The 27,849-nt window shown below is 40.2% G+C and overlaps 2 protein-coding genes, 1 long non-coding RNA gene and 1 pseudogene across 7 annotated transcripts; 2 read left to right on the top strand and 2 right to left on the bottom strand.

Annotated features, from left to right (window-relative positions):
* The first annotated feature begins 957 nt into the window (after positions 1–957).
* LOC117850760 (outer envelope pore protein 37, chloroplastic) lies at positions 958–6,329 on the top strand. 2 transcript variants are annotated; one of them, XM_034732624.2, is made up of 7 exons: positions 958–1,445; positions 2,914–3,060; positions 4,742–4,831; positions 5,173–5,343; positions 5,425–5,519; positions 5,768–5,888; positions 6,072–6,329. In XM_034732624.2, the coding sequence occupies exons 1-7, from the start codon at positions 1,044–1,046 to the stop codon at positions 6,201–6,203; spliced, it is 1,158 nt and encodes a 385-aa protein (XP_034588515.1). In that variant the 5' UTR covers positions 958–1,043; the 3' UTR covers positions 6,204–6,329. The 2 variants fall into 2 exon arrangements, with proteins under 2 accessions (XP_034588515.1, XP_034588513.1); XM_034732622.2 differs by lacking the exon at positions 2,914–3,060 and having other exon boundaries at positions 961–1,445.
* A 4,836-nt stretch (positions 6,330–11,165) lies between these two features.
* On the bottom strand, positions 11,166–15,381 carry LOC117850756 (protein FAR1-RELATED SEQUENCE 5). Of its 4 annotated transcripts, none has more exons than XM_034732615.2 (6): positions 15,225–15,381; positions 12,741–14,893; positions 12,212–12,412; positions 11,982–12,117; positions 11,731–11,828; positions 11,166–11,459 (listed from the first exon to the last, which is right to left on the bottom strand). In XM_034732615.2, exons 2-3 carry the CDS (start codon positions 14,826–14,828, stop codon positions 12,362–12,364), a joined length of 2,139 nt encoding a protein of 712 aa, XP_034588506.1. In that variant the 5' UTR covers positions 14,829–14,893; positions 15,225–15,381; the 3' UTR covers positions 11,166–11,459; positions 11,731–11,828; positions 11,982–12,117; positions 12,212–12,361. The 4 variants fall into 4 exon arrangements, with proteins under 4 accessions (XP_034588506.1, XP_034588507.1, XP_034588509.1 ...); XM_034732616.2 differs by having other exon boundaries at positions 12,741–14,890; positions 15,225–15,368; XM_034732618.2 differs by lacking the exon at positions 12,212–12,412.
* Positions 15,382–15,946: 565 nt separating this feature from the next.
* Positions 15,947–17,199, bottom strand: LOC140222337 (uncharacterized). The gene is made up of 2 exons (XR_011897724.1): positions 16,368–17,199; positions 15,947–16,290 (listed from the first exon to the last, which is right to left on the bottom strand). It is a non-coding gene; the product is annotated as an uncharacterized lncRNA (long non-coding RNA).
* Positions 17,200–21,535: 4,336 nt separating this feature from the next.
* LOC117848977 (2-alkenal reductase (NADP(+)-dependent)-like) lies at positions 21,536–26,902 on the top strand (annotated as a pseudogene).
* Positions 26,903–27,849: the final 947 nt, after the last annotated feature.

The raw sequence follows: 27,849 nt of genomic DNA, 5'->3' as shown, positions 1-27,849 counted from the left end.
GGATGCAAACACACTCTAGATTGAAGTCCTATACCTATTTTTGGTAGGGTCTTCCTGAAGCTTCACCCCTATCTTTACAATCATCAGCCACTTCGTATTTCCCTCTTATGGTCTTGTCTTTCAAACAATCATCTACCCTCTAAAGTCCTCATTCAGTCAAAAGTTCTCATCCAGTCTTGTGTAGCGGCTAGAGCGTCTAGTTGGGTGTCGTCTTAGTGGTTTTTTCGTCATTTTGCATTGACCACCAATCTATTATGTGACTTATTTTGTCAATGGGTCATTCCACCAACATAACTTCAAATTTTGACTAGATTGGATTGACATATGGGTCTTTACACACTTGGCAAAGTGACCCTCTTTGGTAACCACATCCTAATGTTATCTTAATATAATAGCTAAAAGCACCCTCATTTCTTTTATACATGCCTCATCCTATGCCAACTACTGCAAATACCACCATAAAATATGACATTATCTTTGTGCCTAGATCCCCTGAAACCAAAGGAACACTACAATCTTGTCATCAATATGAAAAAAACTTGGTTTGAGTGTATAGAAACCTAGATGTTTGATTCGGACTAGGATCAAGTCAAAATGTCATTTAAACAATTTAGTAATTATTAAGCTTATGCATATTATTTGGTTGAATGATATAGATTCAACATGCAAATGACTACGGTTATGATGTTCTGGCGAAGAACAATACAAGTTACCAGTGATATAGAATGGGAAGAGTATATAAGAATTTTTGATTTTAAAAGAGTTTGAAAAATAAAAGGGAACAATTTTGTGTCAAACTAATTAAATATTTTCAAGTGATATGAGCCGATAGTTTCTGGAGAAATCAAATGCACTTTAAAAGTTTATTGAAGAGAATTGCAATTTCGAAAAGAAAAGGGGTCTACAAAATTCTATCGCATCCTTCGATGCTTCCTCCTCCACTCCTTCCTCTTCATTCTATCGCATCCTCATGCAACGGACACCACGTGTCCCCTTCACTCCTTCTCGCCACCCCATCTCTCTTACCCACCTCGGCGCATCGCATGGCGGCGCCCGCACTCCTCCCTCCCCCTCCGATGGACGGAGACGGCGCCGCCCCGCCCGTCCCCGCGACCCCGGACCCGGCCTCGCCCCCGCCGGCGCCGGAGCCGAAGCCCCCACTTCTGCGCCGGCGTCCGCCCGTCCGGGTGACCTCGGAGTTCGACAGCGAGCGGCGGCTCTTCTCGCACCGCTTCTCCTGCCGCGTCCTCGACGGCCTCGCCAAGCTCCGCCTCCGCGTCAGCCACGGTGCAGGGGGAGGAGGGATCGCCTGGGGCCCGCCCGATGTGGCCCTCCTGGCGCGGAACTTCTCCGTCGTCGTCGACCCCGCGTCCCGCGGCGCCGTGCTGCGGGGCGCCGCCGACCTCGCCGGCTCTCTGCGCCTGCGCGCTTCGCACAACACGAAGGTGCGGCCTCTGATTGATTGCGCGCCTTTTCCACCCGAATTTTGTTGCTGCCTCTGATCCTAGCTCTGTCGTGATTAATTGCGAATGATACGATAGGTGATAAAATTAATTTTACTACTATTAGCTTTCCAGCATTTGGAAGTGAAAGGGAACTGATAGGATTTTGTAATTCTGAAATATGTAAACGGAACCCAAATGTTTCTGGAAATGAAATGTAACCGAAATACTCACTGTGGACAGTTCACTTTGTCAGCTATGACTGAAATGGGATACTAGAGTTAGGTGCTAGTAAGAGTTTTGCTTGTACAAAATGTGCACTTTAAAGTGTGGGGGATTACTCTGGGACTGGGAATACCAGAAAATGCTAAGACTAGACATTCTTGCTTTGTTTGGGGAAGGAAGAACAAAAGGGCATCCCAGGTCTGCTTTCATTCTTTGCTGGATGGGTCTGCTTTGTGAGATGACACAGCATGTCTTCCTCTAGAAGTAGGTAGGGTTCAGTTCTAATGCATGTAGGTTGGACCTTGCTTTTGTGGTGTGTCTGTCACCCAGGGTTGTCTTAACTTGTGGCATGGCTGCACGAATTGTATGTTGACAACTGTTTTCTTGATGACCCCATATCATGTAGGATAGGGCACTGTAAACAAAGTTGCTGTTGGATCATATGTTCAGTTGAGAATATCAGTGTCTGTCATTGAAAGTGTACTAGCTTATGTTGAAATAGTTAAGCTTGTACATATCAATGAGCATGTCCTACTCAAACTAGGTTGAATGGATTGGAGAGCTCCTGCTCTTAAGTAGGACATGTAGTGGAAATAGTTTGTGTAAGCTTTAGTATAATGATCAAAGTTTTGTGTTTTTCAAATAATCATGCAATGCTAAACAAGTTGAGTTATTCTTTAAAGAACTGATCCAGGCATATAGGAACAAATAAGCACATGGTAGGGACAAGAACCAGTCACTACATAATATCTCACATAATGTAAGATCTTTGATTCATGCAAACATGGAGTTTTGCTAGGACTGGTTCCAAAATCTTAGAACTGCATCCTGTTTTGTTACCTTGAGGAACTAGTGTTAGAATATTGTAGTCAATGTCAGATACTTTGCTATTCTAACAAGTATGATCTTTGATTAATTTGAATATGTGATTTTGTTAAGGATGTGCATATACCTAACATGTCTTAGTGCAGCTTAGCACCATCAAATGCCTGTTGTCTGTTTTAAGTGCATAGTCATGTGGATGAAGCATTTGGTAGCCTGTATTCTATCCTTTCTGTAATTTTTCCTGAATATAGAGACATCTTAGATCTGTGGCGGAAGAAGTTGTTTTCCATGTATTATGTCTATCTTCTGCTCAAAATTGTTGTTTTTCATGATTGGAACTCTTAAGTCAGAAGCGATGCATGTTGTTTGTATATAGCTCTATAGCAGTACTGTGTGACTCTGAAACTGGCTTGTGTTTCAGAATTGCCAGAGTGGAGAACAATCATATATTCATGTCGGCTGTTCAGCACACTGTTTATCTGTGTCTTGCAACTATGAATATGACAAATCTATTGTTTCTTGCATTCACTTGGATAGGTGCTTTCAGTTCAAGTACCACAGTAGCAAGGTTTGTTCTGTTCAATTGAGATGTTTTGATAACTGCGTCATGTTTCCTGTGATGAACTTTTGGGGAGTATTCTCTTTGAGTTTATCCATGCATTCTATGTCTTGCGAATTTTGTCTTCACTTGGTTTCAAGTGCTTTTCTTCCTCGTGTATCCTTATCAAAACTAAAGTTAAACTATGGTAAAGAATTCATATTGAAAGAAGGCTTTTCATCTGAACTAACATACATTAATTATTTATTTGACTTGCACCGTGGAGTTAACTTTGATAAAGTGAAACTTCAAATCATGCCTATTTGTGAGTTGTGAAGAGATGATATTTTGGTTGTTATTGAGCGGTTGGTTATCATGAAGCTCATGTTAATCCTCGAAAAAAATTAAGCTCATGTTGTAATTGCTACATCTTTAAAATATTCAGTTGAAAGATTGTTTTTTTACTGAGGTTGAGGCAATTGGGAATCACCTCATTCTTTTTGAAAGGACTACTACATGCATTAGAATGATTGTGATTTTCTTATACCAAAAACTGTTTTTTTCTCTTTTCTATTTGGATGCTCTTGGATGTGCTCTGAAATGAAGAATGACTTGACAGTTTGTGTCATACCAATGCAAAAAAAAAAAAACTCGAGCATCTAATTTGTATTTAAAGAGTTCCATTTTAACTTCTTCGATGGATGCACTGTTCATTTGTCTTGATATGCAATATGCTTTTGTTCAGATTACAACTTGCAAAGTTATTCTTTTTTGTTCTCCTATAATGCTGAAGAATAATTGCTAATAATCAGTATATCTACAAATAATTTATTCAAAGTGGTTATTTGAAAAGCACACCAATTACTGAAGTTTTATCATCCATGTCCAGTCGTGGGACATGTTACTAATAGTACATCAATGCAGTTGGACCTCATGGTCTGGAGCAGTGGAATGTTTTGTCTTTCCTATCTAGTTGTTCTAAATGAAACAAGAATTGGTTTCCAGGATTTTTTGGAGTAACCACTCTATAGTATTGTATGTGTTTTAGACCATCCCAGCAATTATCTCTCCTTTCATGGCCTAAAAAAAAATCATATCTCCTTCCCTTGCCTCTCTTCCCTTCCTGTTGTCACCATCAGGCCTTGCCTATGTTTCGCACAAGTTGAGTATTTGCCTTTGAGTGATTAATCGCTTAACAATCATTTAATAATGATCAACGAGAGGAGCATGCGTTGGTGCTTAATTTGATCTTCTTTCATAAATCATCAGCTGATGAATTTTACTGATGATAAGGACACTTTTGAATCTGCCAGAAAAACTTTTCCGTGTTTTCTCCACTTTGCTTAGATGCTACTCATTCAAGGTTGGCTTTCTGAGCTTACACATAGACCAATATTAGTAAATACCATCATGCAATGATTACAGGATGCAGTCTATACTTTGTTTTGTTTTCTATGTCAATCTGCTAGCTAAGTCTATAAGACTAAATATTACCACTAGAAATGGCAAATATGCTGCTGAATCTTATATGTTATTCATTGTGTTCTCACGCAAAAATGAAATTGCACATCTTAGTCAGCATGACACAAGCATTTGCATTGTTGTATCTTTCTTTTTGTTTTGTCCAAAGGTTAGAAACTGTATTACATTTACATTACTGCATAGTATTGATTAGGGTTACCCTATTGATTACTGCATTTTGTTCTCTCAGGAGCAACAAGGAGAAGTGTCAGTTACTGCAAATTTGGGAGATTCACCATGCAAGATTGAATTATCATCTCTGGTTCCTCCTAATGGACCGGTCAGTGTTTCACAAATTGGAGGAATAAAAGAAATATACAAATGTTAATCTTGAAGTTAGCCTATAAATGATGGCGTTATTCTTTTGAAAATTATGTAAATAACTATGAAATTTTCTCCATTAATGAATGTATCAGCAGAAATAAAAGAAAGCTATACAGTTGTAATCCTGAAGATGGCCTATAAATGGCGAAATTATGCTTTTGAAATTATTTAAACATCTATGAATTTGTGCAATTAATGGTCATACACATACTATAACCTTGCTAAGCCTAAGTTCATTGGTAAAATGCATGGGTTGATCACACTAAAAGAAAATAAATATGCATTTCTTTCTTGTAGCCAAGAGCAACTTTCTTCTTTCCAAATGGTGAAGTTTCAATAAAAGAGAAGATATTGGATGAGGGTAACAGAATTTTGTCAGTAAACGGCCTAGTGAAGTCACGTGTTTTGAAAGGAGTTTGCACAACTGCGTACAACGATAATGCAATGAACATTAAATACCGCTACAAGGTAAGGCTTGTCTCAGCTGGTTTTCTTTCATTTATATTTACTATATGCAACTGACAGTGGTTCATTGATCATATTTTTTAGGATGATGAGATATCATTTATCCCCAGCATCTCGCTACCATCCAATTCACTAGCATTCGCATTCAAGCGCCAATTAACGCCATCGGACAAGCTGAGGTAACTACAATGACATGAATTTGGCGCACAATGTCTTGAACTTCAAACAGTTATATGGTTGCATAAACATATCTAAAAGTAGGGGTGAGGTTGACAAATGATAGAAGCACCATATAATTATGTCTCAGATGCACGTGAAAGTTGCACAATATTTGGGCCTGGACATTAGAATGCATGTGGAGCTTGAAGGATGCTGTTTATAAGTCAAGTGACCCCATTGAACTTATGGAACTTCTTCTTGTTGCCAGCTATTGGTACAATTTCGACACAAATTACTGGGGTGCCATCTACAAGCACAAGGAAAATAAGCATCTCAAGTGGAAAGCTGGTTATGAGTCAGACAACAGGCTTGGATGGGCATCACTTTGGGTAAGGCATTCGTCCACATTTAATTAACCGACAACTTTTCTTTTCATGTCTGCAAGGTGCGAATACCTTTTCTTCTTTTCCTAGCATTTCTTGGCCAAGAGAGTTTCTCAATTATGATTCGAATGACAGTTTTGCCTTTCTACTGAAATACTGGAATCAACTGATATAAAATCTGGCATGCAGGTTGGAGATGCTGGCGGCAGTACAAAGGAGGTGCCTTTGAAGGCCAAAGCCCATTTCACGCTTAAAGTCCCCCAGGGCAATATAAAGAATTCTGTCGTAGTGTTTCATGTGAAAAAAAGATGGGATTTTTAGCTTCTAGCGCACAGCTAAAAGAGAGAACCAACAAGAAAACTGGAATGCATGTAAATTTGTAACCTGTCCAGCTAATTTGTTATGCACAGATGCCATGAATAAATTATGTGATGTTTTTTGCAGTCACATTCGCGGCGGTGTCCAACAGGGAATATTTTCACTGAAGCACAAAATACAATCGTTTGCTTGTAACCACACTAGATGCCCCTTTGGAGTTATCAAGGACCGAACTAGAAATCTCCACGTCTCAGTTATCGATAACATTGATGCGTTTTGTCCTGGCATACTTCCTTGCAGCTGCTGCTACATTATCATCACAGGTCCTTGCCTTGCCTGCACCTGGCATACTTCCTTGCAGCTGCTTCTACTCATCACAGGTCCTTACCTTGCCTGCACCGGAACTCAGTTTGTCATTGAGGGGGTGTCTGGGAGAAGGGGGTTAAATTTTAGCCTCGTCACATCGAATGTTTGACACTAATTAGGAGTATTAAACCTAGACTAATTACAAAACTAATTACACAACCTCTAGGCTAAATCACGAGACGAATCTATTAAGCCTAATTAGTCCATGATTTGACAATGTGATGCTACAATAACCATTCACTAATGATGGATTAATTAGGCTTAATAGATTCGTCTCGCGATTTAGCTTAGGAATTCTGCAATTAATTTTGTAATTAGCTTATGTTTAGTCCTCCTAATTAGTATCCGAACATCTGATGTGACAGGGCTAAAGTTTAGCCCCTGGTATCCAAACGCCTCTGAGCTTTTGTCCCAAGTTGGACAGAATGTGGCTTGATGCCACCCAGCACATCTTTGTCAGGGTGAGGTAATATTGGCTTTCTGGATAGAGTCCTGGAGCCAATGATACACGTCAACCCCCAGGAAGAAGGTTGACTCTTGGCTTTTCTTTTATCGAATTCATCAGACCCCAGTTACATGCGATGTTCAAAACTTCAAACCCCATGTTGCCATGCCATCCTGTGAAGCATCACGATATACTCAGCAGGATGCAATGGATCAAGCTCCGACATAGATACAATATATATTGCAAATTTTTAGAAAACATTCATCAGGACAACAAGTCTCTAGCAACTCCCACTTTATTAAAAAATGGTTTGGCAACATGGTTAGTAAATAAAGATATAAAAAGTGCATCAACAAGACCAATGCCACGTTTTCCTCTTCAGAGCCACTTTGACAAAGCAGGTAACACAGAAAGCAAGAACTTACCTGCCTCTAATATGTGCCCATGAAGACAATCTTTCTTAAACAATGACAACATATAAAAACAAATACAATCTCTTTGAGAAGTATCCTGCCCCTTTACCAAAATTATTATTAGTCTTTGGTTTCACCTTTGCAACTTTTGATCAAAGGCTAGTGAAAATTATGTGTGTTTCGTATGCAAAGTTGTATCAAAAGAGAAATTAAATGTCAAATCTACTTTTGAAGATTTCTTCTTACAAAAATACACCTCAATAATGGAAAGAGAGAGTGATAGGGTAAGTGAGCCATTTTGCATTTATCCAAAAAAATCTATTGAAGGTCGTCCGTTTCGTATAGCAGTCTAATATCTGCTCCTCCCCTACAGACTGGTTAGCTCCAGTTGTCAAAAACACACAAACCATGTCCTTAGACCACTATAGATAGAACAAACACATGCTTAGGTTGCTTATTACCTGATTAAGCCTAAGTACCACCCCTTCGTGATTCGTGAAGGGTGAGCGGCCACAACAAATGTTTAAGGTCCTTCATGGACTGCTTACCACTTATGCCACATACATGCTGCTTAAATGCATGTTTTTTTTCGTTCTCCATGTGGTGTTCACTTTGCCCTCACAAAAGCTAGCTCCTGTTGCTGGTACTACTTGATACTCAGTACACAAATGTAAATGAAGTTGTCACATGTCAAAGGTATATTTGCGAACCACATTTTACTCAACAAAGCTAGGACATTATTTTTCTTTCATATGTTGGACAAATATACAGGTTGATTATCGTTATTAAGTTGTGTACTTATTATCCTTCTACTTGTGTATTCTGTATTGTGCATATACCATTCACGTGTTGCTTTGTTGCCCTGATCTGTTGGGGTTAGGGGAGGAATAAAGTGTAACTGACATGTGGGTGCAAGTTGATGTTAACATGGCTGACAGTGCCGTTTGGACATGTGGGTGCAATGCCCCGTCGCTTGGACTGCATCATGCAGACCACAGGAACTGGGAGGCCTTGGTATAACAGATCTTAGGATTGCTTCCTATGCCCTGAGACTGAGGTGGTTGTGGTTAAAAAGAACCGACCCTGACAGACCTTGGAGAAACCTCGCTCTGCAGTTTGATAATGACAACGTGCTTCAGAAAATGTTTCAGGCCTCGATTCAAGTACAACTGGGGGACGGCAACCTAGCTTTATTTTGGATTGACAGGTGGAATGGTGATTCATCGCCATACTCCATCGCTCCTAATCTTTGCAACACTGTCAAGTCCAGAGTCAGAAACAGGCGCCTAGTGTCTGAAGCTTTGCAAGACAAGAAATGGATTTCCGACGTTGTTGGACGGCTAACAGTGCCGGCCATCCATCAGTATGTACTTCTTTGGCACCAACTGCAGCGCGTTCAGCTAAGGCCAGGTTTTGAAGATGTTATCACTTGGAAATGGGAGCCTTCGGGGGTTTATTCAGCAAGGTCTGCGTACCGGACGTTCTTCATCGGATCACAAACATCTCCTGCAGGCTCATTGATCTGGAAAGCCTAGGCGCCGATGAAGGTGCGCTTCTTCATGTGGCTAGCCTGCAGAGATTGCTTGTGGACAGCAGCCAGACGCTATCGTCGTGGCTTACAGGACAGCACCGCCTGCGCCTTGTGTGATCAAGAACTAGAAGACTCCAACCATCTGTTCGCTTGATGCTCATACACTCAACAGCTATGGCACCTCATCAGGTCCATCCTGCACTCTACCGTTCCCGGTCCGGTGCCGGATGGGAGCTTAACTGAACGGTGGCTCCAAATGAGACATGGCTTGAACGCTACACAGAAGAAAGGTATTGACTCCAGCATAATGCTTATATCCTGGATGATCTGGAGAGAGCGCAACAACAGGATGTTTGGCGGAGCCACCCCCTTGCAGCCGATGCAGCTGTTACAGTAGCTCATCGATGAAACCATTCTCTGGTCAGCAGCGGGCGCCAAACATTTGGCCACCATCGGCTGGCCGGCAGCAACAGAAGCTCAAGCAACGGGATAGTATCATACTGAGCTTCGTCTCATTCTAAAACGGTTGTTAATCTCGCATGTAATAGACAATAAACTGTTAACCGTGTGCGTGCGCCCGGACGGCCCGCATTGTACTAATCCTTTTTACAACATCTTCTTAATACAAAGATACGAAGCTCTCCTGCGTATTCACGAAAAAAAACATGCCTGACAGATCACTCAAAAACACCCATAAAACCAGCCTTGTTATGTAATTCTGCACTGGTTTTGACATTTTTTTGGGATATATCAGCCATGATCCCAAATTGGCACCGTGCAAAAGGACACATGACAATTTTTTTTTCGAGAATATGTAGGAGAGATGCGTATCTTTTCATTAAGAAAAAAATGAATATAGTTCTTACAATGCGGGCCTTCCCGAGCGCACGCACACGGTTGTGTTACATGTTGTGAAATTACATTGCGAAACCAAAACAACTTAGAAAAGAGCACAGGCAGCATCAGGGAGCTAAAGTGCTAAGTGCTGAAGCTCGTTCAGCTGCAGCTGGCCATCCTAAAACTGACATCAGAGAAGCACCGGCTTCTATCCAGAGCTGTGTTTACTGGGTGATGGCCGCGGTGATCTGAGCAGCTGACTGCGCTGTCGATCGTCCAAAGACTGTCATTCCATTCCCGCCAAATGGTCCAAGAGATTAACATGAAAGAGGAGTCGAGGCCCTTTCGTTTGTGCCTGTTAAAACCCAGACACATCTGCATCCACCAGTCGACCAGCGACCCTGTCGGAATAGGAGTTTGGATGTTGAGTAGTCTGCTGACTGCATACCAAACCTCCTTGGTGTAGCAGCAATCCATGAAGAGGTGATCAGTGGTCTCCGCTCCTTGGTCACAAAGTGCACAATTTGAATTATCTTGGAGACCTCGTTTGTGCCTCCTTGCTGCAGTCCACAACCTATTTTTTGATTGCTAGCCACATGAAGAACTTGATTTTCAATGGTGCCCAAGTCTTCCAGATCGCATTGGCTGCAGGGAAAGTCGTGGCTCCGAGGAATAGGAATCTATATGCTGATTTGGCCGAGTAAGTGCCTGTTGCTTCCCATTTCCAGGACACAATGTCCTCAACCCCCAGCTGAAGGGCGACTGAATCGACCGAGTGCCATAACTGAATATACTGAAACAAAGCTTCTACTGTTGGCTGTCCGACAACATCAGACACCCAACGTCTGTCCATCAAAGCTTCAGCAACCGTTTGCGATTTGACGATCCTCGGCCTTACCAATCTACAGAGATCAGGTGCGATGTCGCATGGGGAAGCATCTCCATTCCATCTATCTTTCCAGAACAGCTCTAGGTTGCCATCTCCCAGTCACACAGTGATCGACGCCCGGAACATCTGACGGAGGAGCGGATCGTCTGCAAACTGAACTTGCAGATATTTCCATGGTCGGTTGGCGTCAGTGCGTTACCTAGCGACGTGAAAGTAAACAGAGGGTACCACAAGGGCAGCAGTTACAGTAATTTTCCATCCCCCGTCATCACAACCATGCAGACCCATGACAGTATCAAGTCCACGAACGAGATCAAATGGCATGCCAAAATTTGAAGAGATGCAAGAACGGCGAGTCACTGACAAGGAACAAGCTAATGATAACGTAATTCGCCCCGTTTTTCAATAGATGATGCTAATAATTAGTAAAGTATTTATAGCAACGCGAGTACGTAGTATAATCAGATAGTACGTGAACGTGAGATGTCAGAAGCAACATGAACATTTCATCCCAGTAGCAGGATTCCACAAAACACATGCTTCAACCATTCAGTGCAACCAGGAAGTGGGCACACATGCTAACATTTGACAGACACCCCAGAGAAGGGTACAGAAGGTTTCTAACGTTTCGTCCTTACATCGTCTCATTAGCTTGAACTGAACGCGTTATCCTGACATCCTCCCTGAATATATTTGCTTCGCAGCTGCCTGAGAGCTTCCACCTGATCAGCTGATGCTTTTCCAGCAAGGAGTACTTGATCCCATATCTTCCTCAGTTCTGGTGAAAAAACAATTGTGCAAGCATCGATTAGAAGAGTTTACCAAAATATGCTGTGCAACTATTGGACACTAAGGAACAAATAATCTTCATGAGCTTTTATCATCCCCCACAAAAACAACACAAACATATTAAATTATTTCCCAGTCCCCAGTTTACTTATTTACCCGTTCCTCTTATGGTTTACCAGTCTTTGAACCGTAGAGTCTAAGAGATTGCTAGCCAACCATGATGGGAAAGAAAGGAATTTACGGGCACAAGTTCAACTAACCAGATTTGTGCATGGATGAAAGGCACATTATTATCAAGTCAATGTGTGGAACTTTTGCCAGATTCTCCAAAATGCTAACAGCTAACGCTGCATCATCCCTAAGTATGTAATAGGTACAAATGTAAGGAATATCTTTATGAGTGATGACCAGACGGAAACAAAACCATAGGAGTTGAGGGACCACCACAAATGTACATTTTACTAACGAAATAAAACCTGAGTAGCAAATAATTTGATGTTTGCATACTCACCTTCAGTAGCTTCAGACATACAGGCAGAACCATACAGAGCTTCTATTGAAGCAACAAAGACTTCAGCATGTTCAGAAATCATCTGGCATCTTCAAACAAAATTGTCCTGTTTCCCAACAGTCCAGTGGAGGACATTCTGAAAATCAGAACACTATCATTGCTCAGGGGAAACGTATCATGGTACATTAATATTGTACAGTGCTAATACCCTAATAATTATTTCCATTTACCTTCTCAAGGAAATTCATATCAAGTTGAAAAGTCCACATGCTGTTTTCCACTAGCCAATTCAAAAAAGAAAATTGCATGCCAATGATGACAGCTAATAATGCTGCTAAATTGCATTTTTTTTCATCTCCAAAGATATGACAAGAAAAATATCAGACTGGAGACCAAGAGGAATCAAGAAACTGGCCTAGTAGATTAGTCACCTGAAAAGGCAAACAGAAATGTATCATTCTTTGCGTAGCTTTTAATACAGAAAATTGATATATGTAGATCAGAAAGGTCTATCATTTAGTTAGCACTAGGAGTGAAACAAAATGAAAATATATAGTAAGTTTGAATGAGACATTCTTCTCATCTCAGCAGGTTCAACATGCAATGCAACTTCTGTTTACATGCTTTTCAATTAGAAAGGACCATTTTCAGCAATTAAGTCAGTAATCATCAGTACCATCTACTGAACTTGCATCAATAGCACTGAATAATGATTAGAAGAATTCTCCTGATTAATTTATAGTATAATATTAAGTGTACCTTCCGTCCAGAATCTGGCATAGATTGATCATTCATCGTGTCATCTATTGTGACATCCTCATTGATGTTTATGTCGTCCCTTTGGGAACCCCGACCAGGATTTCTTTCATAAGCAATAATCTCTTCATACGCCTTCTGTAAGATATCTTTTGCTGCTTTGTAGACTGCTTCTGATCCAGCTCCTTTCTCAGCACATTTAATGGCATCAACACATAGGACATTGTAACGGCTAGTAATGGACTGAGAAGGATCCTCATCATGATAATTGTTGTTTTCTTCTAACACAGCATTATCATCTCTGGCTTTCCTTGTCCATCTTTTCAAAAAGTAATCAGGAGGTAGTGTACGCGGATCGACTATTATGTATACTCCAAGAATATGACGGCACAAAATACCTGAGAACTCAAAGTATTTGCAACTACAGTTTGCCATCTTATTCGAAGCACTATAAGTCACATAGAATGTTTCGGATGGATCTTCATCTTTTGTGATGCTGTATTTGCTTATAGAACCATCTTCAATTTTCTGAATGACAAACCCCAGAGACTCTGTGAATTCCTCCTGAAATTTACTGAAGACTGCTTTGGTATAAGTGCTTGCCGCCTGTTTTTCTATTAGGGATGCAGTTTTTGTAGTTGCCTTATTTACGTAGGTGTCCATATCAGCTTTTGCTTCATCATCGTATTGGCTTGCCATGCTCAAGTTGAACTGATTCAGAAAAACTTCCAGTGTTGTTTTTGTATTAAAATATTTCTTGTAGAAATCATTCATGGTTTCCAATTTCCATGCTGGGGAAACTTCTGCAAAGAATGTATCCATCAAGTACAAAGGAACCCACTTTTGGCGGATGTTGTAGATTGCTTGAAGCCATGAATTCTTTCTCAAGTCATATTTATCAATGATTGACATCCAAGCTGTTTCAAATGTGGCAATAGTTTCAGACTCAAGAATACAGCTTTCAAGCTCATCTCTTAGGGTTGGATGCTCTGTGTATACATGGGTCAGCTTTTGTTTGGTCCTACTCAAAATATTCCACTTACAGAAACGGTGATATGAATTTGGAAAAACCTTCCCAATTGCAGCCTTCATGGCCCTGTTTTGGTCAGTGACTAATGAACATGGCGCCTTCCCTCCCATTGCTGCTAGCCATGTTTCAAATAGCCAAACAAACGAGAACTCAGTCTCCTCCATAAGCAATGCACATCCAAAAATAACAGGCTGCAGATGATGGTTGACTCCTGAGAAAGTAACAAAGGGCATCATATACTTGTTCTTCTTGTACGAAGTGTCGAAAGTGACAGCATCCCCAAAATGCCGATAAGCTGCTTTAGCCCTAGAATCAGCCCAGAAAACATTCACCACGCAGCCATTCTTGTCAACCTGTATGGCATGCGAGAAAGCGGGGTCATTGGCTTGTGTCTTCTTGAGATAATCAATAAGGCCCTGAGCATCTCCTCCTTCCCCAAGAACATTCTGCCTGAGAAATGCCATCTCGTCAGGCCCCACCATAGTGACCTTATCAGAGCTACCAAGCAGACCTCTAGCACGAAGATAACCAACGTTGGTACTACAAGTGCCCAGGTCATGATTGTGAGCCTTCTCAAGCTTGGAGACAACCCAATGATCCGACTCCCTAACCACCTCCATCATAGCATTGCAACCTTCCCGCATCGACATCCTCTCACGCTTCCTTGTAGCCTCATCCGGTGACTTGTGTTTCTTCTTGTACATCCCTTCCCTGGAGCAAACAAACCTCTTCATGACGACTACCTCCTCTGTACCCTTGGAGCGCCGAGACCTGCCGACACGGAAGGGGAAACCAAGCCGCCTTGCGTACTCATTGTAGAACGCCTTTGCAGCCTCATCAGACTCGAATGTCATCCCGAGCACAGGCTCCTTGGGGTCCTCAGCTGAAGCAAAATCTCTCATGGCATCCGGCTCCATTCCGCCTCCAACCGCCCCTTCCACAACAGGGGCACCGAGAATGAGGCCATCGCTCGGGCCGGGCCGAGCGTTGGTATCCAGAGACATGAGGCAATCGACATAATCGTCAATCAGCTCATCACCTTCGGTCCGTTCTCCCTCCATCACTGCCGGCACGTATCAAGAACTCACCATCCAGCACAAGCATCCATCGCCGCGGTTCGCTGCTGCTGTAACCAGGGGCGGACACAAACTCGAAATTAGTAGGTATCGCATATGTATGTATACTGAGGGGCGTACTTAGGAATTGGCTAGGACAGGGGCTAATCCCAGCTTACTAGAAGCTCATGTTTTTTTTCCCTTTGATACTTATCTAAATTTTACTAGACTTCCATTTGTTTTTGACCTTGGACCCGGGCTGCAGCCTGGGCAGCCCGGGTCGTAGATCCGCTACCGTGTATACTTGTAATTGGGTCAGATCCGGGTAGAAATTGCTTATGCTAGGGTCCGGGGTGCTCGGTTTCGGACATCAAGGAGGGAAGTGAAGGGGGGCGGGCATACCTGGTGGGTGTTCTTCGCCTGTGAAGGGCCCGAGGGAGACATGGCGAACGGCGGCCGGCAGCGCCTCTCGCCCAGTAGTCGCAGCCGGGAAAGAGAGGCGAGAGTGAGACACAGAACTGAACGGGAGAAAGAAACAGGAGGGGGATTTTCAGTTTCAGACAGTGCGGCCTGGTGGAAAACTGGTGAGGCCCAGCCCAGGTATGGACCATGTCCAGTGTTTTGGTTTCCTTTTTTTTTCTTTTGTTTTATTTTTGTTCTACTAGCATTCCTTTACTGTTCTTCTACGACAACATGACAAGTTGAGTCTAGTTCTAATTCACCCTTTTATTTCCTTTTATTAATTATGTAGATTTTCTTATGTTTTCCTTTCTTTTCTTTCCTTCTCCTTTCCATTTATTTTTTGGTAATACTAATGTGTCGAGCGGAAATGACAGCCTGTACGAAATGGGATGTCTTCCATATTTTGTTTTAAACTGGGAAGGATCAAGGGACCATTTGTTGCAGAACAATTTCCTTTCAAATAAAGAGGGAGTGGCAACTGGCTCGTCAATAAAAAAAAAAGGTGTAATAATACATGGGTTGAAAGCAGATTTTAATCCGACCATTTAAACACTCTTAATCACTGCACCTAAAAGATTATAGATGAACTGAACTGTAACCTGTATATCAATTTTTTTTGCGGGATGTATATCAATTTTAGTACAAACTGAAACCACGGCAAGTCCAGGGAACAGAGCTAGATGTTGGCACCAAGCTTATATATACTTTCCTTTGATACATATATAACACGTTGGATTATACTATCATTTTCACAAATGATCTGATCAGAAAATCTAGGGGGGCAAGCAAGTTCTGCTACCGAAAATTACACAAATTCAAAAAATATTGAGACTTAAACTGCAGGCCGAAAGGTTAAACAAATTGCACAAATATACATCAAAGCCAGAGAGGGAATAGTGCGTATTTCCCATGTCTGATCTTAGCTTCTTCTTTTTCGCATCTTTTCATGCACCAAGTATCAGGTCCCACACTGAAGGATGTTTGAGAGGAAGCCTTCTTGTCACACCTGTAATTGAAGTTTATGCTTGAGCATACCAGAAAGATGAATATATCACCAAACAACTTTTGGAAGATCTTACAGACATTATCAGCTCTGCTTTTTCCCGGTCTTCAGATTGCAGACTGATTCATCATCTCTCAACTAGAAGGTTTGATGCAACTACCATGAGAACAAGGGAAAGGGCCTTACGGCGATGATTCAGGATCTAGGACTGCCGTGCCCATCTTTAAGTAAATGCTGCATCTTGCAGTCAATTTTCAAATGGTGATGAAGAAGAAAAGAACAATCACTAAACACTTCTCAAACATAAAAAGAAAAGAAGGGATCGACCCATTTCACTAGGCAGTTAACGCACTCTTTTAGTTGTCTTTCTTACCTTCTATTCTTCAAAGCCATGCTTCTCAAGTCTTAATCGGTCATGAATGATTCTGACGCTAACTTTTACCAATCGAAGAGCTACCAAAATTGCAATCAAATCGCATACGTAACTTAATTTTGGCATGCAAAAAGGGGAATTGAGAATTAGAAAGAGGATTAGCCTAGCATGGTGGAAGAGAATCACTCACTTAGCAAGAATGGCTGCCATCATCCACATTTCATCCATCATGAGGACTCCCTGATGAACCAAATAGTAGAGATAGGCAAGCCATTCTTGGCTAAGAGAGATAGGCTCTCCATCGCCATGTAAGGCATCCCTCCTTATCATCACTTGTTTACCCATGCGGTCCATAGATTGTTTAGTTTGACATTCAGGCAAGGCAGCACCAAGTATTTATAATGTGGGCAAGAGGAGGGATCGGATCAGATAGAGCTGGGCACCCAGTTGCAATTTGCATCCCATAGCGCTGACCTTTCCCTCTGTATGGAATATATTCTCTGTCAAGAAGTCTTTTCAAGAAAATCCTAGCTTAGCCAAATCAGTTCTGAATGGATAAATATGCATGTATGAGGTTTGCAGTATGTCAATTAAACTAGACACAAGTTCATAAAATCGTTTTACATTTTTCAGAAATGTTTGGACTTTTAGATGATCTTTGAGAAAATCATAAAAATTACATATTTTTTATGTGACCATTACCCATGTACGGCCGATCACTTACAAGAGAGTTTCCTGACTCTTCCCTTAGAGGAGAATGACAAAAAATTCTTCCAATTGGAATGAAAATTGGGTATCATCACCAGGACTACCATTGGCCCATTTAATTGCCAGGCTTATATTCTTTAGTTGTTGATGTTGTCTTAGAATGCTATCATCCCCTAATTGCTAAGCTAGAAGTTGTGGCTCTATTTGCAGATAAAGGAAGGCAAATATGAGACAATATTACTTATTTGAGTTCAGTGTTTTACATTTGAACACTAGTTTTTGAAACAAAATTCAACCTCCTATTTACGTTATGTAATGATAAAATGAGAATCGATCAAGATGCCTTAGTTTGTTTACTACTAACTAAGATATTGTTGTTTGATTCTCAATGCAAGGGAAACATAGGAAACTAAAAGAATTGAAATTGAGAAAATAGAGTGCTTCTGCAAAAAGTGTTAATTATAAGAAATTTCATGGTAAGACCAAAGAGATTCCTTGTGCAGACAATCTCTGAAATGAATATTTTCCACATCATAGTAAGAAAATATTATATGGACTTGCGGCTTGATAGATGGCACAAAAACCTAATTTCTCTTTTTGATTTATTCTGTTTTAACAAGTAAATCCTATAAGATTTGCATATATACTCCATTTCTCTTTTTGTTTGTTCCTTCAGAGGAAATCATTTTCAAATGGGATAAATGCTGCAATCAACCATGTAATTGCCAAAGAGAAGAGCTGCAAACTCAAGGCAGATATGTTTGACATTAAGATCCCTACCTAGACTTGGTGTCCTCCTGCAAGTGGTTGATGTGAATTTTGAGATGCCATAATGAAAAGAGTCATAGTATCAAAGATTCTATTCTGAATGATATCGCCCCAATCCATAGCAGAATGTCAATAATTTATCAGCAGCAAAGTTTGTCAAAGCAAGAATCCAGTATTGGGTTGCTGTCAAGTGCCACCTGTCTCCGGTATGCTTGCAGTTGCAGGTGGCCAACTTTCTAGTGGAAGAATAAGTTCCAATAAAAGGACCTGTAAATAACCTTCCCAGTTTCCACCCGCTGCATCTGGATTTGGAACACTGCACTAACATAAGTCAACAGGCCTGCAAGTCAACCTATGATGCATATGGTTCACTGGAACACACCTTTTCTGGAGTTATCGATATCTTTAGGATCAACTTGACCTTTTGGCCCCATCTTTGAATCTCTTCTGTATGTAGTTTAAGAGGCAATATGATTTAGTTATTTCATACGCTTTCTCACCAGTTGAGAAACTTACTTCCTTTTCTTATCTTGCGAGCATGAATTTCAAGCATAACGAATTCATTAAGGATTAGGTGTTAGGTGCACTACAAGATGAAAATGGAAACACCAGCTTTACCAGAAATGGTGTAAAAGCTAATAATGGACCATAGTTTTGGAAAAGAAAGTTTAATTATGTGACAGAACAAAATGTAGGGACTAACTGAAAGATATTCTGTTAGCCTCTTGGGAGAACTGAAGAGCTACTGCCTTTAGCCCTTTATAATGTTCTTTTCAGGGGAAAAAAAGATACTGAGGCATGGAGACTATGTTGCTTTTGTTGGAATGGAATATTTTCTTAATGTACTTTTGTGATATGGTAAATCATAACGTGCTTGACAACTCAGATAACCAGTTTAAGGAATGAAAGCTTAAATAAACTCCAGCAGTATGTTTTTCATCAATCCAAGCTTCTCTTTACCATCTGTGATATCCCACCTAAACTTCGAAGAACCACCCCACGATATGCATGCATCAGTGAGATTTTATTCTCCAAATAATATCTGTAACACACCACACACAAGATCTTCTTACAGCGTAGATCCTCATGTCGAATTATGCACATATGCATAGCACCTATATTACACTTCCATCCTCACGTCATGTAAAAGGATTAACTCAGGTGTGCTATCTGATATTTGCATGGTGTATGTTTGTGCCCACTTGATTACATTTGAGTTTTGGTAGTGACTAGTAAGAGACTTACTATGTTGGGCTTCCCTGCTTTAAGACAAAAAATAGTAATTCGAACATGGGCTGCTATGATCATATCGTATTTGTTTGGATTATTTTTATAGGTACAAATATGGAGGCAAATGTGAATAGCATTAAAAAATAATGCAGCGCATAGTCATATATATTAGAGCATGAAATCCAGCCAAAATACTTGAATCGAAAGACCTAAAGCCGCAAACATGTTTGTATGATCAAATATTCTGATAATAATTCATAATATACTACCTTTTAAATTTATTGTATTTAAAAATTATTAAAATAAACTCCAAGCTAATAATCAAAATTGCTTACTTACTACTCTCTCATTTATTTAATATTCTAACACAATACTCATAAAGATGTGTACGTTATCTTTATCCAGTTGTGACTGATTTTTAATTAGTAATTACTCTATGCATCTTTTCATTCACATTCATACATTTTTCACTTTGGATCGCACCTCCATATATTATGTTAGAATAAAAATTAATATTTTTCATCACTTGCTCCCGTACATGTATAAATGATCTATATGGTGACTCCCATCATACATATATACCTTAACTAAGTATATTTTATTAATAATAATAACATAAATACATAATTTATAATAATATATTAGTTTACTTTTGGATATTTCTGTATGATGAACGTGAAGATAATTAGATTAAAATTTAGGTATTTACTTTTGGTTATTTTTAATAACAACATGCGTATGCGTATGTAACTTAGATAGAAATTTATAATGGTATTTTAAATTATGTTTTATAATGAGATGCATGGGTAATTTAAATAAATATTATTAGTGTTACTTTAGATTATTTTTTATGATGGCAGAGTTGGATAATTTAGATATAGAAATTGGGGATTTACTTTAGAATATTTTCAAAATGATAGTAGTTGGTAAATTTTTAGAAAATATAATCGCTATGATTCATCTTTTTTTTCTTCAATTGAAGAAAATGAGACCACATTTCTACAAAAATTGCTACTATGAGCTACATCTTATTTGTTAAATATTCTAACACCATACTTATAGGTGGATCCGATCTTGATAGATTTTAGTTAGTAATTACTCTATAACGTTTTCATCCACATTTATAGTTTTTATCTTTTCATTTTGTATCCTAGGTATGCACTTGAATTTGTTTATTGAACCTTAAATTTGAGTTATATTTTTCACATAGAAATCTATATTCTCATCATTTCCTCTATATATTTATAAATGATAACGCGCATCATGTGTATATACCTTAATTATTATATTATATACCAATGGTGTAAGAATAGATAATTTAAAATTATATATTGGTGTATGTTGGGGTATATTTTTAATGAATGTGATTTACATTCAAATTTAGAGTTACCACATGTTATTTTTAATAATGGTATAAGTAGGTAATATAGATGCAAATTTTAGGGGTTACTTTAATTTATTTTTTAAGTATTATTAGTGGTGGGAAAATTAGTGGGTAATTTAGATGAAGGTTAGTGTGTTACTTTAGTTTATTTTATATAATGGTAGCGGTGGGTAATTTAGATATAGATTTAGAGGATTACTTTAGGCTATTTTAATAATGGCAGAGGTGGGTAATTTTTTAGAGAATATAACAGATCCAATGGTAATGATGATTTGAGTCAACCAATTGATGCCGGATGTTTTGCTTTTTTGTTAGAATTTCTAGAATTTCTCTCTTTTTTTAAAGTGTCTACCTAGGATTCTACGTGGCTTCACCGGGAGGTTTCAAAAGGAGCCTTCAATTAGTAATAGTAAGATATCAACACATTCTTTAGTCTACCCCAACGGGGCCCGGGAGTATTCAACGGTATTCATTGAATACCCATTATTTTTTGCTAATCCATTATTTAAGGGTATAATTAACTATACAAGTTACAAAATAAAGCTAAAATAGTCAAATTTTTGTACATTTTGAACTTTTGAATACAAATTCTTAGACTTCGGAGCCCGTCCCTATACCCCCAACTTGCTTGGGACTGAAAGGTTATGTTATTGTTATATATATATCAACACATAATCTATTTCTAGGTGTATTGCACCATGTAGAAATTAATCAAACAGTTCGGTGCCATCAATCTAGCAAGGATGCAAATACGACAATGAGAATGTATAAATGATAAGGTCTTATAGCCTAGTACTTCCTCCTCCGTTCTAAGTTGTGGGTCGTTTTGATTTTTCTAAGTCTTAGAAAAATCAAAACGTAGAACGGATGGGTTATTTATCAAGGCTAAGTCCTAGCCCAATCCATGTGGATATGCTGGGGGCTCATTCACGTGGATTCAAGGCCAAGAACCTGTACCTCTCGTGCGAGCCCTACATGCGCACCCGCATGACGAGGCACTGCGACCCCAGCTTCGTCCCGGACTACGTCCCTGGGAAGGTACACACCAGCATTGATTCATTGATTGTGTGTTTTGAGCATGCTGGGACCCTGTTCATATTTCTTTATTGGGCTTTCGTATATTTTTTGTCACGTCGTAAGGCTAACTAAATTACCAGCTAAGTGATTTTTTGCTCCATTTTTTTTGCAATGGATTGATGAATCATGCATGTGTGAAATTTGAATGTACCAAATGTACAATAAAATTTGACCTGCAAAAGTTTTGATGGTATCTGGATGGTGGAGCAAAAACTAAACACCAACTAAAAATGGCCTCTTGTTCATTTTTTTTAAAAAAGAATAGAAAGTGCTAACACTTTTTGTCCGTGATGATCGAGCGGCTGGACAAGCACTCAGTCCTCACAGGGCAATCATCAGTCTCTGCTTACTCATTCCAAGCGTCTTCCTTTCCCAAATCGGTACATGTACATTCTGTTGAGAAACCATTTCACTTTCTTAAAAAGGAAATATGCATTAGACCTAGAGCTTTGGACACTCAATTGGACTGATTTGCCAGCCATAATATTTTGTTCAAATTGGATTCAGAAAGCACCTAAGCAGCCATCAACATAGAGCGAAGGTTAATATTTTAAGTTGCATAATGCATAAGCTTACTCAACTCTGTTCTATGCGACTTAAAATTGTTGAATTTTTTCTTTCTTCAGAAGTTTTCGCTGTCTGAGCGTTTCTACTTATACATGATATGGAACTGTCAGGTTCTGGATACTTGTAATGTGAGCAAGGTGGTGGTATCTGGCCACCCGGACTTCAAGCCCGGCGATCTGTTGTGGGGTGTGTCGGGGTGGGAAGAGTACAGCCTGATCTCCAATCCAATGTTCTGTAACAAGATTAATCACCACGAATTTCCAGAGTCCTATTACACCGGCGTTCTCGTGAGTTCGTCGCACTAACCAATCTTACCATTACTAATTGGAGGTTCCTTTTGAAGCCTTCATACGAAGCCACCTAAAATCCTATATGGACACGCTGGGAAAAAAATTCTCTCAAAAAATCAAAACATCTGGTCATCAATTCGCTAGGCTCAAGCCATTAGATCTATTGTATTTTCTAAAAAATTACCAACATGTGTCATTATAAAAATAGTCTAAAGTAATCCTAGATCTATATCTAAATTACCCACATCTGGCATTATATTAAATAAACTAAAGTAACCCTAATCTTCATCTAAATTACCCACCTATACCATTATACAAAATAATTTAAAATAACCCCTTATATTTGCATCTAAATTGCCCACCACTAACATTATAAAAATAGTGGTGATTATATCTAAATCAACCACATATGCCGTTATTGAAAATTTGAATCCAAATCAACTTCATTAAAAATATACCTAGAGTTACATCAACATATGATTTTAAATTGTCTATTCTTACACTATTGATATAGAAAATAATAATTAAGTTATATACACATAATATGTGTCATGATTTATAAATATATAGAGGAAGTAATGAGAATATATATTTTCATGTTAAAATATAGCTCAAATTCAGAGTCCATTAAACAAATTCAAACGCATACCTGCAATGCAAAGTGAAAAAAAGAAAGATTCTAAATGTGGATGAAAACGTTGTAGAGTAATTATAAATAAAGTAATCAGTTGAAGATAATAATCATATATCTATATAAGTATTATTTTAGCATATTTAACAAATGAGAGAGAGTTCAACGTAATAATTTTGGTAGTAAGCTATGTGCCTTTATTTTTAAAAATTGGAGACCGCGCATTATTTTTCACAAGGCGTGCTAGGAAATTCACAAAAAATTCAAAAACATATGGGCATTAGTCTGGTAGACCCTAATAATCTGGCCATTGGTATATTATATTTTATAAAAATTAACCACCACTATCATTGTAAAAAAATTCTAATGGCATAGATTTGTAAATTTTCATAATAGCATAGGTGGGTAATTTTCTTAGAAAATATAATAAACCCTAAACGGATATCTAAACTACCCACCTCCGCATTATAAAAAAATAATTTATAGTAATCCATAATCTTTGTCTAAATTATCCATACATGCTATTATAAAAATAACTTAAAATGCTTTTCTAAATTTATATCTAAACTAACCACTTTAAAAATAACATAAAGTAAGCACCTAAATTTTAAGCTAATTATTTGCATGTTCATTGTACAGAAATATCCAAAAGTAAAAAAATATATGATTCTAAATTATCTATTTATGTCGTTGTTAATATAGAAATACTAAGTTCAAGTATATATACGCATGATGTGTGTCACCGTGTAGACCATTTATACATGTATGGAAGGAAACGATGAAAAATACTGATTTTCAGTGTTGAATGCAATGTATAAAGGTGTGTTGTAAGTTGAAAAAATATTAATCTAGATGAAAAAGTGTATAAAGTAATTACTAATTAAAATAAATCAAAACTGGAGTATTGTAAGAATATTAAATAAATAAAAGAATCGCAGATGAATAATTTTAATTATTAGCTAGAAAATCTAAATTTTAAATAACTATATTTTTTTTGGAATTGTTAGCCCGTGCGGGAGCATGGGTTGATAAACTAGGTCTCTCAACGCAAGTACTAATGTTCGAAGTCCTAAATAAAATTTAGGAGAAAAACTTTTCCTCTGAGTTGAATATCCGGCATGTCCGTTTCCTTACCTGTTTGTTCCACTTTTTTTTCCATTCAACTGCCGACTTTCCTCGTAACTATATGTGTTAGAGCAACTCCAAGAAGCTGCTAATCTTATCCCAATACCTTTTTCCTAAAAAAGGAGAGAAAAAATGAACACCAACAATCCACCTAAACCTTTCCCAATTTTTTAGCGACGCTAAAAAACAACATGCCACCGCGTATATTTTAGCGTTGGCGTTCCTCCCCCAATCCTGATTCCCGCACGCCCGCGCGTCCCTTCCGATGGGCCCAATACGATGACGTGGCCTGTGTTTGAAATATTGGGGGCTATTTATTAGCGATCTGCTGTTGACTGATATGCTTTTGGGGGAAAATTTTTTTGGGAGAACCCCCAACACATAGTTTTGGGAAAGAATTTTTTAGGATACTCTTGCAGTTGCTCTTACAACTTACAATTGCAAAACCTCATGAATCAGGTGTGCCTGGCCTTACTGCGTATGCTGGACTTTTTGAAGTGGCCAAGGCTAAGGGTGCCTTTGGTTGGGCTTTCCAACCTGCTTTTACTTTTGCAAAAGTCAAAAGACAACCAAAGGGCCTCAAAGCTATTGATGCTTTTGCCCAAAAGCAGCTTTCATTATAGTACAAACCCAAAAGCACCTCTTCCCCCTGCTTTCGTTGGCTTTTGAAGTAAGCAACTTTGAGTTATTTACCCACTAGTTAATGAAAAAAACGGTTCGTTCTTCTTCTTTTTTTTTTCCCGCGGTTCCGCCCCCGACCGCACAGTCTTCCCGACGGCTGACGTGCGCCGCCACCGCCGGCGGTCCTGCCCTTCAGCCGGCCGGCCGGCCGCTCCGTCTCCCAGCAGCATCGCCCAAGGCCGGCCGCCGCCAGGACTCGGCTTCTTCGGCCGGTGCCTGTCCTGTCCCAGCCCGCCGCCCGGTGCCAGGCCACCGCCAGCCCCTGTGCGCCCTCCAGCCTCCGACCCAGTGGCCTCGCACGCTTCTCCGAGGAGGTGGAGTGCTAGCTGCTTCTCTCCACTAAGCACTGGTACCCGTGCTTCTTTGCTTGTAGCCCAACGAGCAGGCCAACAAGCACACACGCTCAACTCCCTGCTCCTCTATTTCTTTTTCCCCTTCCTGCTACCTACAGCGCTCAAACAAGCTGCACTAAATCCATGGTGATGGCTGGGGTTCTCCGATCATTACTACTCCAATGTGATTCTCCAAGGTATCTAGTTGCTATTACTCCATTTCCCCCTTCGATTTCTTCCTCTGTTGTGATTATCACCTCACCCTAGCAGCTTGTGCAGGATGGGCCGCTGCCGGCAAACTGCTCGGCCATGGTGCCGTGGCCGGCAATCTGTAGTGCTGTGAGGGGACTCAGGAGGCGCGTGTGGAGGCTCATATGGCTGGGCTTCTAGCTGTACGTCAGTGCCGAATATAGTTTCACAGCTGGTCTAAACCAAACGGTCTTCTGTTTTTCCCACAGCTGCTTTTCCACAGTTCACAGCTCACAGCTGCTTTTCCAAAAGTCACAGCCCAACCAAGCACACCCTTAAGAAAGGTGAGTACGTCTTCGTCTCAGCGGCAGCAGGCGCCGTCGGTCAGATCGTTGGGCAGCTTGCTAAGCTCACAGGCTGCTACGTTGTCGGCAGTGCCGGCTCTGATCAAAAGGTATCCTTAAACTAACTGAAGTTTCTTTTTGTCATTTGGTGAACATTGTTCCAAAAGACACTAAGGAAACATATGCCGCTACTGCCGCTCATCAGGTGAATCTGTTGAAAACCAAGTTTGGCTTCGACGACGCTTTGAATTACAATACGAAGGAGCTGAACCTCAACGCTGCCTTGAAGAGGTACGGTTGCCATGAATGACAACAAACCTGTTACCTTTTCAGTTCCTTTTTTGTATGTTCATGAATCACATGGAAAACTCCTCCTCCGTGCAACAGGGGTGCTTCCCTCATGGCATCGACGTGTACTTGGAGAACGTGGGCGGCGCGATGCTGGACGCCGCCCTGCGCAACATGCGCCCCCGCGGCCGGGTCGCCGTGTGCGGGCAGGTCTCGCAGTACAACCTGGAGCGGCCGGACGGCGTCGACCTCTTCCAGCTCGTCGGCAAGCACATCCGAATGGAGGGCTTCCTGGTTCGAGGAGGAGATGGCGTGGTACCTCAAGGAAGGGAAGGTCGTCTGCGTGGGATCGAGGCGGTGCCGGCTGCACTCGTGGGTCTCTTCGCCGGCAGAAACGTCGGCAAGCAGGTCGTGGCCGTCGCAAGGGAAAATTTGCTTTGTTTGGTTACATGCATGTGGTGAAAAAAAATTGTGCAATGCAAAGACTTGTTGTAGTTGTTGATTTTTTGTGATACGCGAATGTGTACCGTAATCCGTAAGCGAAAACGATCCACGGTCCTGAGCTAAATTAACGTGTTGACTTGTAATCCTATCGCACAATCTCCGAAGGTTACCTCATGGATGGCAAGATTGACATCACTGAAGGGCTTAATTGACAAGGCACCGGCAGCGCTCATAGGGCTGTTGCACGGGAGATGAAACTTAGTTCGGAACCAGATCAGAGCTTAGATGGAAAATAAACTTTCATATGACAAATTGGCACAAAAGACTGGCTGTAATTGTTGACTACCAGAGGCTTTTGTTATGTAGTGTGCTGGAACCGCAAAAGACTTCTAAAGGATCTCAACATTCCTTTTTTCCATGCACAAATTAAGATATTGTGTAGTGATTGCTAGGGGACATCTCATTGTACAGATTTTTTGTTAAATCATCTCAACATTACATGTCAATGCATATGTACCTGCTCTTATGGTGGGAAGGGTGTTCCCTCTCATGTGCCCTTTTTAAGTAAATGCTACAGCTCGCAGTCAATATCCAAATGATGAAGAAGAACAATCACTAAACCACCACTTCTCAAACAGCACAATAATGGAATTAATCTACCCATTTCATTTGGCGATTAATGTACTTCTTTCATATGGCCTTCTCACCTTAAATACTTCAAAACTGCTAATGCTTTCGAACTGGTCATGAATGGTTCCAACTCTAACTTGAACCAATGGAAGAGCTAGCAAAATTGCAACCAAATCACACAACCTAACTTCACTTAGACGTGCAAAGGGAGAATTAGAAAGAGGGCTAGCCTAGCATGGTGGAAGAGAATCCCTCACTTAACCAGAATGCCTACCATCATCCACCATTCATCCATTATGAGGACTCCCTGATGAACCACATAGTAGAGATAGGCAAGTCATTCTTGGCTAAGGGAGATATGCTCTTCATCACCATGTAAGGCATCCCTCCTCTTCATCACTTGTTTACCCATGCCATGCCTGTAGCTTGTTGGTTTGAAATTCAGGCAAGCAAGCGCCAGGTATTTATAGTGTGAGCAAGAGGAGAGATCAGGTGTAATGC

This window comes from Setaria viridis, chromosome 3 (genome assembly GCF_005286985.2).
Source record: "Setaria viridis chromosome 3, Setaria_viridis_v4.0, whole genome shotgun sequence".
NCBI lineage: Eukaryota > Viridiplantae > Streptophyta > Magnoliopsida > Poales > Poaceae > Setaria > Setaria viridis.
The sequence above is the reverse complement of the archived record's forward strand: the minus strand, read 5'-3'. Positions and strand labels throughout refer to the sequence as shown.